Source organism: Nansenia antarctica (genome assembly GCF_963989245.1).
Source record: "Nansenia antarctica genome assembly, chromosome: 3".
NCBI lineage: Eukaryota > Metazoa > Chordata > Actinopteri > Argentiniformes > Microstomatidae > Nansenia > Nansenia antarctica.
The window spans coordinates 80168142-80182486 of NC_137688.1; the positions used below are offsets into that span (position 1 = coordinate 80168142).

General features: G+C 42.9%; 2 protein-coding genes across 3 annotated transcripts in view; both read right to left on the minus strand.

Moving 5' to 3' along the window:
* ncaph2 (non-SMC condensin II complex, subunit H2) overlaps nucleotides 1–10368 on the minus strand; it is a gene marked incomplete at both ends in the record, with an annotated part of 16011 nt that extends 5643 nt beyond the window's left edge. The window contains 9 exons of the mRNA XM_080526259.1: nucleotides 1–93; nucleotides 376–524; nucleotides 1805–1974; nucleotides 2220–2299; nucleotides 7546–7614; nucleotides 7727–7805; nucleotides 8175–8233; nucleotides 9102–9203; nucleotides 10258–10368. The exon at nucleotides 1–93 is cut by the window's left edge and continues 9 nt beyond it. Of these exons, the coding sequence (XP_080382385.1) occupies nucleotides 1–93; nucleotides 376–524; nucleotides 1805–1974; nucleotides 2220–2299; nucleotides 7546–7614; nucleotides 7727–7805; nucleotides 8175–8233; nucleotides 9102–9203; nucleotides 10258–10368 (912 nt within the window). The remainder of the gene's footprint in view (nucleotides 94–375; nucleotides 525–1804; nucleotides 1975–2219; nucleotides 2300–7545; nucleotides 7615–7726; nucleotides 7806–8174; nucleotides 8234–9101; nucleotides 9204–10257) is intronic.
* The window catches only part of LOC308152590 (condensin-2 complex subunit H2-like), a 245647-nt gene that overhangs the window by 229293 nt on the left and 2009 nt on the right, over nucleotides 1–14345 (minus strand). The window contains exons 3-7 of one of the 2 annotated variants that reach the window (XM_080525596.1): nucleotides 13959–14017; nucleotides 13459–13537; nucleotides 13261–13329; nucleotides 12669–12748; nucleotides 12178–12424 (exon numbers count right to left, since the gene is read on the minus strand). In XM_080525596.1, coding sequence (XP_080381722.1) covers nucleotides 12292–12424; nucleotides 12669–12748; nucleotides 13261–13329; nucleotides 13459–13537; nucleotides 13959–14017 — 420 coding nt within the window. In that variant the 3' untranslated portion in view covers nucleotides 12178–12291. Of the gene's footprint in view, nucleotides 1–12177; nucleotides 12425–12668; nucleotides 12749–13260; nucleotides 13330–13458; nucleotides 13538–13958; nucleotides 14018–14345 lie in introns of those variants that run through there. The other variant, XM_080525597.1, reaches the window with a different exon arrangement.

The following is a 14345-nucleotide window of genomic DNA, read 5'->3' on the forward strand; positions in this document are numbered from 1 at the left end:
TTTCTCCTCCGCCATCCTGCGCTTCGTCTGTTCATCCTCGGAGGGCTGGACCTCACGCCTCTCCCTCAGCATCCTCCCTTCACCACTGGCCATCTGGGAGAGAGAGGACAGGTAGAACACCCTGAGACCAGACACAACACATGGCAGTACAGGCAAGGCAAGGCAGGTTTATTTGTAGAGCACATTTCATACAACAGGGACAATCATCAATTCAATGTGCTTTACATATATCATTAAAAAATACAGGATTTTTTTTTTTTTTAAATGGCAAGAATAGATACACATATATATATAGAAAATAAATAGATCCCTAACCCACCTCCATCCCCTCGTATACGTGTATGTGTGTGTGTGTGTGTGTGTGTATGGTCCCACCTGGTGTCTGGTGATGTGCTCCACGGGGTCCTGGTCCACCTCCATCCCCATGTCCTCCAGGGGCAGGAAGTCCTCCCCGCCGTCAGGCTCGTCACCGTCGTCCCTGGCAACAGCCATCCCAGCATCCCCTGCTGCTTGCCCTGCGCCCTCTGGACATGACACAGACAACGCGGAGCTCAGCGGCCCGGGTCATGACGTAGTTCGTTACATAACACAGCATAGTACTGCAGTGTTACCCCTAGGTTTGCTGCCTTGGGGGGGTGGCATGGACCCTCCCCCCCCAGGGGGTAAGACCCTGCGACATACCAGCGTCATGTCCAGGGGGTGTACTAACTTGTACATTAAGCCCTGGAGATAGGCTCCTGTCCTATGGGCCGTTAGGCTCGAGAACCATCGGTTCTCAAGGCTACTTACTTATGTGGTCTTGACCACCTGTCCACTTTCACTGTCACTCTCCCTCTTTTGCTGTCAACCAAAAAGCGAACATAACAACCAGAGTATTTATAATCTAATAAGAGGTATAAATTGATCCATATCAATTTATAACATAATTATAATTGAATATTGGATTGCTGTGGGCAATGCAGTCAGATAATGTCATTTTGACTTTACTCTCACCTGAAAAAAAAGCGTATGTCCAACTATAAAAACAGACATTTCCAATGCTTCAATCCACTGTCCATGTACTGTAAATATGCCATTATGGTATTACCATAAAGCCCAATTCTAGCAGAATAAGAAAGATAGTATATCTACTTTAAGTAAAATAATAAAGTGCCTCCAGTTAGCTCTTTAGCTGGCATGTGTGCAGCAGACTAGCTCATCTAATCACCTCTGAGCTAGCTAGTTAGCTTGCTAGTTCTTTGACACTATTTTACACTTTCTAGTCACAATAATAACGACCAATTTGAACCAACTTGCTCTGTTAGAACACTCAGCAATTATATTTGCTAACGTTTCAACTTGCTTACTTTCCATCTGCAGACATCTCACCCGGCAAAAACTCTCTCGCGTCGCACGCGCACACTCACGCACAATCTTGTACGCGAGTGTGTCCAGCGCGAAGCGAAGGTTTGGCTATGCGAGACTACTGGCGGACATGACAGACTACAGAGGGGGCGGGGCCTAACTGACTGACCAACAGTGACTTATGTTTACATTATACACACTGTTTTTATTTTCACTTTTCGTTTTTTATTTCTTTATTATTTATTGATTTCATGTCTTTAGTCTTAGTCCTGGATTCTATTTTTAGTTTGCTGTCTAAGTCCAGTCTTGTTTTGGTTTTGGTTCACTTAAACTTGCACTATTACTTATATAATATTATTATTATTATATTACTTATATTATATTACTTGTATATACCAAATGTTATTGTATTGAATAGTTGTTGAAAAAACCTCAATAAACAGAGGGGGCGGGGCCTCACCGTGGGACTCAAACAGAGCCATGGGGATGAGGGGCCTGCCCTCCGTCAGCGCGTCCTTCAGCAGGGAGCAGAGCAGGGAGCGCTGGTTCAGACGGATGATGCCCAGGGGGTCCGGCGTGAACGTGTTCATCCGGTAGTCCTTACAGCTCCCCAGCATGTCGCCTCTCAGACTGTGGTACACAAAGACACACACACAGACACACAGACACATGACTGAAGGAAGACAGGGGGACACACCCACACTTCGCACCGCCTCTGTTGTGTACGGTAGAGGAGTGCTGCCTCAGTCACGCTCAGGCTGTGGGTCACGTTACAAATGAAGTGGTTTGGAATCAAAGATGTAGAGGAAGGCCTGGGGGGCGTGTGGACAACCTGGGGGGGGCGTGTGGACAGTGGGGACAGTGTGGACACCCACCTGATGAGAGGCAGCTTCTGCTTCTCCAGGGGCTCAGTAGGAAGCAGAGACACGGGGACCAGAGGAGCCACCTCCACTCTCTGAGGATCACACACACACACACACACACACACACACACACACACACACACAACAATCAGTTAAACATCAGACAGACACACACACACACACGTTACACAGCAGACACACACCACAATCAGTTACACATCAGAGACACACAAACAACAACATCAATCAGTTACACACTGTATACATACAGTCAGACAAGGCCCGTTCAAAAATGACACTTTCTGTTGCTGCACCCAAGCTGTGTTCCAGCCCTTCCACCAGCCATCCCATACTCTCCATACATTCAAGACCAGGCTCAGGACTAGTGTTGTTCCGATACCGATACTAGTATCGGCATGGCCACCGATACGCACAAAAATGCTGGTATCGGTATCGGCGAGTACTATTTATTTTTTTATTTTTTTAAGTACTAAAGTTATTTTGTTTGTAAATGTTCACTTGCTGTTGCACTACTACTACGACTGTTTTATATCTTAAATGGATATTGCACTGATTGGCATCTGTGAGAGCCACATTTCAGGTTTTATAAGGGGTTGATTTTCTTGTCACCATACCAGGCAGGGGCGGCGCTAGGGGGTGGCTACTGGGGCTCAAGCCCCGGATGTTTTCTGAAAAGCCCCGAATGTTTTACTTAAAAAAAATAAAAAAAACTCTTGTGAGTAACGTGCAGTACCGGAGTCCAACAGAGAGGCAGCTGCTGCGCGACATTAGCCTGCATACTGCGTAGCCTACCCTGCCCTGAAGAAGAAGTGATCTCAATCAGTGCCTGACTTGCAAAATTGTAAGGATGGATATCCGAAAGTTGTTTTCAACAAAACAAGCGCCAAGAACTGTTGCAGCAGCCGTATCAGCAGCTGACAACAATGACATCACCAGCAGTGATGACATAGATGATGTTTCAGGTTTGTGAATCTTATTAGAAAGGTGACTGACTCACTGACACTACTTTTCCGGTTTGCTAATGCTAGCTGGCTATCATAACATAACGTTATGTTATAATGAAAATGAAACATAGCAAGGTACTGTTACGGTACATGGTAAGAAATCAAACAAAGGATAATACTTATACAAATAAAGTGAATAACAGGCTGATAGTCTTTGATATCTGCACTCTGGTTGACTGAGTAACAAGTGAAAAAGAATGATGTAACGTTAATGTTACAGCTAGTAAACATGGAGTAACCACATTAAGTATGCCCTTATGGTAGTATGTATGTATACAGAACATGACTCAAATCTATCCTAAGATGTAACGCTAACTAACTAAGTTTGTTTAATGTCCCAGGGGGGATTTGATTTCACAGTACTATACACAGGCCAACAATACATGTAATATATCGTCATATAACACAGGACAAGACTCTAAATACAATATGTGGTGAGCACAGAGTCTGCCCTGATATACATACTGTAACATAACTAGCCTCAGCCCATCAATTATGTAATTCTATACAAATATAAATGATGGTGACTGACAGGGGGAGCTACGTGTGCTGACCTCCCTCTGTGCTCAGAACCACCACAATTAGTTTGCTTCATTAAAGGGTGTGAATGTATATGTGTTCTCCAGTGCCTTTTGTCCGCTTTAAGGTGGTGGTAAGTTGAAGGTTGAAGGCAAAATTTTCCGGCGCGCTCCGCGCGCACATTATATTCTCCCTCTGGGCTAAGCCCCGGATCTCCTACGATCCTAAATCCGCCCCTGATACCAGGTAGACAATAAAAAAAAAAAAGTTCTATAGCATTCACTCTCTGTTGGTATTTTTTCCTGTTTTACAAAGGTTTTGAGCAGTGCCAGACTAAGTGTTAGCAATAATTAATAATCGAGGTGAGTATGCGGCTCAAAAAACATGTTTTTTTGTTTTGTTTTTTCAAACGCCGTGGTATCGGATCGGTACTCGGTATCGGCAAGTACTGCACGGTCAGGTATCGGTATCGGTATCGGTATCAAAAAATGGTATCGGAACAACACTACTCAGGACTAGGGCTGCACGATTAATCGATTTTAAATCGAAATCGCGATTTGAAATGATGCGATTAGCTAATCGCAAAGCCTGCGATTTGCCTGCGATTTTTTATTTATTTTTATTTTTTTTTAAACCTTTATTTTACCAGGAAGTCACATTGAGATTAAAACCTCTTTTGGAAATTTGATCAGCACTCATGGAATGCCTCTTGTCCAATCAAATTACTTGGTCTCTTTATGACTTTGAACCCGGCGCTCTCAGAGCGAATTTACGAACGCAGGCATAGGTTGTGTCACGACAGTCAGTCCAATTATTATGAGACTTTGGGCTAACGTAACGGAGACAATTAGACACCACATGGCTTACTGGACGTATGATAAACGTTAGTATGTTATAATTGCGACAGGTAAGTGTACAATTTCACTATACTAACTGTACCAGCCAAGTGCATGTCGGTGCTGTTAGTCCAGCCTTAAACTTAGCTTAGCTAACTTGTAGTCTTCGAGACGGTAGCTTAGCTTAGCTACTCATGCTAACTCGGCGTTAAAGTACAGACACAGAGTTGACAGTCTCAGCAACCTGCGGGTTGGTGTTTATATAGTATAGCAGGCTTATGGATACATGGAAGTTAACTGTTCTGTTGTCAAACATGAATGTGTCCTGTATGCATAACCTCATACCATTCGTTCATACCAGCCGGCTTTAAAGACACAGAGGTTAGCCTAGCCTAGCCTTGGGCTGAAGTATGTCACAGATTCCTAAGTCAAGGTGACGTTAGGGCTGCACGATTAATCGATTTTAAATCGAAATCGCGATTTGAAATGATGCGATTAGCTAATCGCAAAGCCTGCGATTTGCCTGCGATTTTTTTTTTTTTTTTTTTTTTTTTTTACCTTTATTTTAACAGGAAGTCACATTGAGATTAAAACCTCTTTTGGAAATTTGATCAGCACTCATGGAATGCCTCTTGTCCAATCAAATTACTTGGTCTCTTTATGACTTTGAACCCGGCGCTCTCAGAGCGAATTTACGAACGCAGGCATAGGTTGTGTCACGACAGTCAGTCCAATTATTATGAGACTTTGGGCTAACGTAACGGAGACAATTAGACACCACATGGCTTACTGGACGTATGATAAACGTTAGTATGTTATAATTGCGACAGGTAAGTGTACAATTTCACTATACTAACTGTACCAGCCAAGTGCATGTCGGTGCTGTTAGTCCAGCCTTAAACTTAGCTTAGCTAACTTGTAGTCTTCGAGACGGTAGCTTAGCTTAGCTACTCATGCTAACCCGGCGTTAAAGTACAGACACAGAGTTGACAGTCTCAGCAACCTGCGGGTTGGTGTTTATATAGTATAGCAGGCTTATGGATACATGGAAGTTAACTGTTCTGTTGTCAAACATGAATGTGTCCTGTATGCATAACCTCATACCATTCGTTCATACCAGCCGGCTTTAAAGACGCAGAGGTTAGCCTAGCCTAGCCTTGGGCTGAAGTATGTCACAGATTCCTAAGTCAAGGTGACGTGTGTCTGTGCTCCATAGTCAGAGACCACCATTCTATCATTCATCAGTTCGACTGTTGACCGAGTCATCTAGATGTGGTCCTTTCAGTTATAGTCACAGTGTATCCCCAAATGATCATTTTAATAGCTGGATCATCTTAGAAAGTAGCCACCTGTCTAGATGAGATGAGGTTATCATATATACAATTCATATCTTTTAAGTTCTCATCCTTGCATTAGAATTAGAGCAGTTAATAGTTTGATGGTATCATGTGGTAATGCTCTCTGAAAATAGGTGATAGACAGATTCATCCAATCACCTGCCAAGTATTTTTTGAAAGTACCTGCCCTTTTCCAAACAGCTTCCAATTAAGCTTTCCTAGATGGTTGTGTGAAACAAACCACCTGAGTCAGGTTAGTAATGCTCCATCACATGTTTTAATCTGAAGCTTGATTTTAAAGCAACCCAACTTTAAAGCAACCCAATGTAAGTTTAGTTCTTTCACTCGTAGCTCGGGCTGTGGGGGTGCTAGAGGAGGGAGCCTCTAAGTCCCCTGAAGACGTACAAACAAACTGCACGTTGATACGACCTTCCTAGCCGGAGATATGGCCACACTTTACAAAAACTCCCTTTTTTTTTTTTTTTTTTTTTTGCTATTTAAAAAAATAATAATCGCAAATTAATCGCAATCGCGATATCTGTCCAAATAATCGCAATTCGATTTTTTCCCCAAATCGTGCAGCCCTAGGTGACGTGTGTCTGTGCTCCATAGTCAGAGACCACCATTCTATCATTCATCAGTTCGACTGTTGACCGAGTCATCTAGATGTGGTCCTTTCAGTTATAGTCACAGTGTATCCCCAAATGATCATTTTAATAGCTGGATCATTTTAGAAAGTAGCCACCTGTCTAGATGAGATGAGGTTATCATATATACAATTCATATCTTTTAAGTTCTCATCCTTGCATTAGAATTAGAGCAGTTAATAGTTTGATGGTATCATGTGGTAATGCTCTCTGAAAATAGGTGATAGACAGATTCATCCAATCACCTGCCAAGTATTTTTTGAAAGTACCTGCCCTTTTCCAAACAGCTTCCAATTAAGCTTTCCTAGATGGTTGTGTGAAACAAACCCCCTGAGTCAGGTTAGTAATGCTCCATCACATGTTTTAATCTGAAGCTTGATTTTAAAGCAACCCAACTTTAAAGCAACCCAATGTAAGTTTAGTTCTTTCACTCGTAGCTCGGGCTGTGGGGGTGCTAGAGGAGGGAGCCTCTAAGTCCCCTGAAGACGTACAAACAAACTGCACGTTGATACGACCTTCCTAGCCGGAGATATGGCCACACTTTACAAAAACCCCCCTCTTTTTTTTTTTGCTATTTAAAAAAATAATAATCGCAAATTAATCGCAATCGCGATATCTGTCCAAATAATCGCAATTCGATTTTTTCCCCAAATCGTGCAGCCCTACTCAGGACCCATCTGTTCAGACTGGCCTTCCTACAGCATGGCAGGGGTCCTGAGTAACACTATGCTCCCATAGCTGCCTAAGCTTTTACTACTTTTTTCGTTCTTTTTTAATACGATTTTTTTCTTTTGTATTTTTGCTCTGTTTTTTGTTTGTTTTTTTGGCTTCTCTTTGTTTTCTGTACAGTGTCCTTGAGTTTGAGAAAGGCGCTTTTAAAATCTCAAATCTATTATTATTGTTCTATAAATCTCACACAGAGACACTTCGGAGGAGCATCTGATGTACACAGACGGTCTCCTGGGACCACTCACCGCGGTCGACTCCTTCTTCATGTCCGTGTTCTGAGAGACCTCAGTGGAGACGTTGTCTAGGGAGTCCAACTGGAACAAAGCAACACACACAAAGGAGCTTGAACCAAAACATTTCAGAAAATCTCTCAAATACTGAATGGGTTCAAACAACCAGTCCATTCCCATTCAAATCCAACCTCACCTCAATATCACCCATGTGCTTTCTGGCTCTGGTCTTCTTCGCACCATCCTCTCCAGATGCAGCATCCTCATTATTCCGCCTGGAGAGAGAGACCACCGCAATAAGACACTCTGTGTGTGTGTGTGTGTGTGTGTGTGTGTGTATTTCTGTAAGGCTGTGGCTTACTATAAGTGTGTGTGTGTGTGTGTGTGTGTGTGTGTGTGTGTGTGTGTGTGTCTATTTCTGTACAGCTGTGGCTTACTACAAGTCTGTGTGTGTGTGTGTGTGTGTGTGTGTGTGACCCCTCAAAAGCCTTTCAGACTGGATCATTCCGACTGTATCAGACTATGTATAACCGAGATACATTACTGAAGTGAAGCTCCACAGACTGCACGGTGTGTGGGTGTGGGTGTGTGTGTGTGTGTGTGTGGGGGACTGCTTGTGTTCAGGGGCAGTAGGACTGACTTACTTGTCTTTGTCGGTCATGTAGTCCAGCGTTTGGAACACCATGTTGTACAGGTGCTCTACCTGAAGGAAGACCAAACACCGAAGGATTTCACTCGACACCAGTTACCTCTGCCATTGGGTCTTGTGTATAGACACCAGTTACCTCTGCCATTGTGTTCTTGTGTATAGCAGTCCGTGCTGCTCATGTATTGCGATGTTATTGCCTTATTGTGTTTCTACTGCATTCTGTGTTTTCAAAGAGGTGAGCTTGCGATTAAGAATGTCATTGTACTCCCATACACATATGGCAGGACCCAGCGTATATGACAACAAAACGTATACACTGTTAAACAAGATCAGTATACGTCTGCAATCTTGCACCCCCATATCTCTCTGAACTCCTTCACACCTACACTCCCTCTCACACTCTCCGTTCCTCTGCTGCCTTTCAACTCGTTATACCTTCTGCCCGCCTGACCACTATGGGGTCTTAGAGCCTTCAGTCACTCTTCCCTTCCCCCCCCCCCCCCCGCCCCCCGTCTCTGGAACTCTCTCCCACAAGATATACGCAACACTGATTCTCTTTCCACCTTCAAATCCTGCCTGAAACCCCACCTTTTTAAACTGGCGTATTTTTAACTGATTGGTTGTTTTTTAAGTCTTTTGTTTTGTCTTGTTTTGTTTGTTTGAATCACTGTTTTAACCTGTTTGAATCTGTTGCTTGTTTTTAAATGATGCTCTGTAAGGTGTCCTTGAGTGCTCTGAAAGGCGCCTATAAATAAAATGCATTATTATTATTATTATGTAGCGGAGGTCATTTTAAATCACGCTGTCATGATGACGTAGCCCTGTCTGTGACTTCTGATAGCCCAGATATACAGTCGTCACACCACGAGGATATCCTCTGTCTGGGTCTGTGGGTCCCATGTTGGACTGTTCTAGGACTCACCTTCTTGCTGTAAATACATGTTGAGCCTTGGATGAGCAGTGCTGCCTCTGCAAAGTTCACAGTGGTTCTCCCTCCGTCAAAAGTGATGGTTATATCGTCCAACTGACAACAGGACAGGACAAGACAACACAATAAGACAACAGGTGAAGTCAAGTTTGTACAACCACGTCCTGAACTCGCGGTACTGTATGCTCTGAACCCCCCAGGACTGTTGACAAACAACTACCAGCAGTATCTAAATATTACAATACATATGTCATGATGATGATGATGACATTTGAACCACAGTGTAGTAGGCAGTTAGCTACCCTAGTACCAGCACTAAATGCAATGGTTTTTTGATGCATCATGCAAGTTAGCCATATCGCTGCCAACTAAGACAAGCACGTCATCCATATGGAGAGTCCTGCGCCCGGATTCACAAAAGTGTTCTTAAGAAAAAATATAAGATGTTCCTAAGAATGTTCTTAAACGCTATTCACTATTTTTTTTCTTAAGAATTGTCGTATGTCTTAAGAACTTCTTAGTTTTCTCACTTGCGAAGTTCTTATGCCTGATACACGAGCAACGCAGCAGGCAACTCTCCGGGATCCTCCAATCAGAATACAGATTTTTTTTTTCTTTTTTTTTTTTCGGCTGAAGAAAATCAACCAAGATGGCGGCCAATCTTGCCTGGAGCGAGGAATTGGAGGCAACTAATTTCATTCTTCTCAGGTAAATTGAACCATTAAAACATGTGGTTCCCATATATTACGAATGTGTAATGTGTTGTTCATTGTTTTCAGCAACTGACATGAACTGTATTCTCAGCTATCTTTATTTATTAGCTTAAGTTACTACTAATGCTTTCGTCCGTTTCCATGGTAACTATGGGCTCTGGCAGTAAAAAATATGTAATTAAATTGATTATTAGACGGAAATCTATAAAAGTAACAGATTCTGGGTCATTTAAATCTTCAAAGCTAGTACATTGAATAAGCGTAGTTTTTACCTCAGAAAATCGATGCTAATCATGATAGCTAGCTGGCTCACAGTCACACACATCTCATCTGGCTGGCTGGCTGGCTGGCTGGCTGGCTCACAGTCACACACATCTATGTTCACCGGTAACTAAGACAAGCACATTCATATGGAGAGTTATATATATATGGTTCACCTCCTCGAGGTAAAGCGCCAGGTCCGAGGCGACGTCGATGTCCCAGTTCTTGGTGAGCTCCCGGATCGGCTGCAACAAATGAGCGAATTTGGTCTCGACTGCTGCGTCCATGACGTCCAGGAAGACGACGACCCAATGTGAACAACGAGTGATGGAGATCCAGTGACAAGTCAACACATAGATGAAGTTGTACTAATCTAGGCTTAAAAACGTCTTCTAGAAGAAACGTTATGGGAACTGTTTTGAAAAGAACCGCCTAGACGCCATCTTTGAATTTGACCGGGAGATGTTCGTTTCTTCTTCTTTGTGTACTTCCTCTCTGACGTCAGTGTGAACCGAGACCATGTGCTCTAGCGCCACCTACTGTGGAGAGCGTGTATGACCCCCCCTATCAAACCTGCACTTGCGCTTTATTACCACAAGATGGACTACTTGGACAACGTTCGAACCATGGCCGTCTCCAAATCTGCTATTACTATTGGCCGCAGATATCATAATCATTTGAGGTATCTTTTAGGTTCCAGTTCGTTGGCAATGCGTGCCCTTCTAATTGCATTGCTATTAATATACCCCTTGTTTTGGGTTATTTTGGGAAGGAGATTACTTTCTGTAATTTGTTAAATTAAGTGTATGATTACGTTTTTGTGTATGATCATTTCAAGCTGTTTTCAAATGATGTTGTGAAAAAGTGATTTTCTCATGGCGTTTCTCATGAAATAAGAGTTGGCTGTATATATATATATATATATATATATATATATATACACACACATACATAATTTATATGCATGCTGGACTCGATATTCTGAAGGTTTTGTCTAGATATAGTGAAACTAGAATAGTGTAACACAACGTCTGACCGAATAGTAGTAGTCGCCAGGATTGGTGAAACGATGACTTTTCACACCGGGGACTCTCTCTCCTCTGTCTTTCTCTAAAACCCATGTCCAGTGTACTTGTCTGCAATGACGATCGGAAATCTTCATATTCATAAGCCGTGACACGAGTGGTGTGGCTACGACTAGAACACGTCTAGAACACCCATGGCTATTATCCCTGAAAATAATAGCTCATTTGGCCAAATACTTTTGCTTAAAATGACCTCGGCGCGATTTATACATCGAATAGGTAGACAACATTTAGGATTTATTGAAGTTTTATTTTTAATGTAGTCGATTTCGTTTTATTACAAGTCAGCTAAACCAGAGGTGAGTTTAACTAATCAGATGTCTCTACCAGTGTTACACCACTAGTTCTCAGTAGTAATAAGTTAATAACACTCCATTGCATGTCTGTGTTTCTCAGTAGATGAAGCCAGCTGGAACCAGTAGCCTACTGTCCTCACAACATTTAAAAATATATATATTTATATTAAATATATTGAATAAAACTACATTTGATAAAGAAACTGTTACTTATCTTTTTTATATGCTAAACATGATTACATGTTGAAGCTGTAGAAGAAGAAGAATGAAAAATGTAGGCTAAACAAAATTGTTTTTTAACCACATAATTATCAAATTCCTGCCTTTTACACATGTTCACTGGGCATTTATATTACATCCAAATGTCATTTCTCAACTTAATTATCAGGCAGGCTCATAGACTTACAGCAATGTCATTTCTTCAGGCAGGCACATAGGCTAAGCTCTGCACAATGAATTCCATCAATCAGAACTTTCTGATTGTAGCTTACACTCCAAATAGTATGCCTTTGGCCAGCACAAAGACAGATAAGAACAGGGAACATTCCATCGCGAGTGAAGCGAGCAAGCGGAAAAAAATTGGCCTCCTCAATTCTGGAAGTCACCAGCCTCCACTGATGTATACATACTGTATGTGAAGGTTATTAGAAAATGCGGCGGTTGCACTTTTTTGTAACACAATTGAAAAAATGGAAATGTAATAAATATATTTGACCATGAAAAGCATTTTAATTCTCCAACATAAAGAAAATCCAGAATTGCATGTGTTGAAACTAAATTTCTATTGACCACTTATGCTGAGACATTCTGAAGATCCGATAACAGGGGATCATATTATTGTTGAAAAAATGCCTTGTCTGGCAATCAGGGAGCCCTGGTTCAGACGGATGAAGCCCATGCGGTCTGGCGTGAACGTGTTCATCCGGTAGTCCTTACAGCTCCCCAGCACGTCACCTCTCAGACTGTGGTACACAAAGACACACACACAGACACATGACTGAAAGAAGACAGGGGGACACACCCACACTTCGCACCGCCTCTGTTGTGTACAGTAGAGGAGTGCTGCCTCAGTCACGCTCAGGCTGTGGGTCACGTTACAAATGAAGTGGTTTGGAATCAAAGATGTAGAGGAAGGCCTGGGGGGCGTGTGGACAACCTGGGGGGCGTGTGGACAGTGTGGACAGTGGGGACAGTGTGGACACCCACCTGATGAGAGGCAGCTTCTGCTTCTCCAGGGGCTCAGTAGGAAGCAGAGACACGGGGATCAGAGGAACCACCTCCACTCTCTGAGGATCACACACACACACACACACACACCACAATCAGTTACACATCAGAGACACACAAACAACAACATCAATCAGTTACACACTGTATATACATACACAGTCAGACAAGGCCCGTTCAAAAATGACACTTTATGTTGCTGCACCCAAGCTGTGGTTCCAGCCCTTCCACCAGCCATCCCATACTATCCATACATTCAAGACCAGGCTCAGGACCCATCTGTTCAGACTGGCCTTCCTACAGCATGGCAGGGGTCCTGAGTAACACTATCCCTCCATAGCTGCCTAAGCTTTTACTACTTTTTTCGTTCTTTTTTAATACGATTTTTTTCTTTTGTATTTTTGCTCTGTTTTTTAGTTTTTTTTGGCTTCTCTTTGTTTTCTGTACAGTGTCCTTGAGTTTGAGAAAGGCGCTTTTAAATCAAATCTATTATTATTGTTCTATAAATCTCACACAGAGACACTTCGGAGGAGCATCTGATGTACACAGACGGTCTCCTGGGACCACTCACCGCGGTCGACTCCTTCTTCATGTCCGTGTTCTGAGAGACCTCAGTGGAGACGTTGTCTAGGGAGTCCAACTGGAACAAAGCAACACACACACACAGGAGCTTGAACCAAAACATTTCAGACAATCTCTCAAATACTGAATGGGTTTAAACAACCAGTCCATTCCCATTCAAATCCGTCTCTCTCTCTCTCTCTCGTACCTCAATATCACCCATGTGCTTTCTGGCTCTGGTCTTCTTCGCACCATCCTCTCCAGATGCAGCATCCTCATTATTCCGCCTGGAGAGAGAGACCACCGCAATAAGACTCTGTGTGTGTGTGTGTGTGTGTGTGTGTGTGTGTGTGTGTATTTCTGTAAGGCTGTGGCTTACTATAAGTGTGTGTGTGTGTGTGTGTGTGTGTGTGTGTGTGTGTGTGTGTGGGTGTATTTCTGTACAGCTGTGGCTTACTACAAGTCTGTGTGTGTGTGTGTGTGTGTGTGTGTGTGTGTGTGTGTGTGTGTGTGTGTGTGTGTGTGTGTGTGTGTAACCACTCAAAAGCCTTTCAGACTGGATCATTCCGACTGTATCAGACTATGTATAACCGAGATACATTACTGAAGTGAAGCTCCACAGACTGCACGGTGTGTGGGTGTGGGTGTGGGTGTGTGTGTGTGTGTGTGGGGGACTGCTTGTGTTCAGGGGCAGTAGGACTGACTTACTTGTCTTTGTCGGACATGTAGTCCAGCGTTTGGAACACCATGTTGTACAGGTGCTCTACCTGAAGGAAGACCAAAACACCGAAGGATTTCACTCGACACCAGTTACCTCTGCCATTGGGTCTTGTGTAGACACCAGTTACCTCTGCCATTGTGTTCTTGTGTATAGCAGTCCGTGCTGCTCATGTATTGCGATATTATTGCCTTATTGTGTTTCTACTGCATTCTGTGTTTTCAAAGAGGTGAGCTTGCGATTAAGAATGTCATTGTACTCCCATACACATATGGCAGGACCCAGCGTATATGACAACAAAACGTATACACTGTTAAACAAGATCAGTATACGTCTGCAATCTTGCACCCCCATCTCTCTGAACTCCTTCACACCTA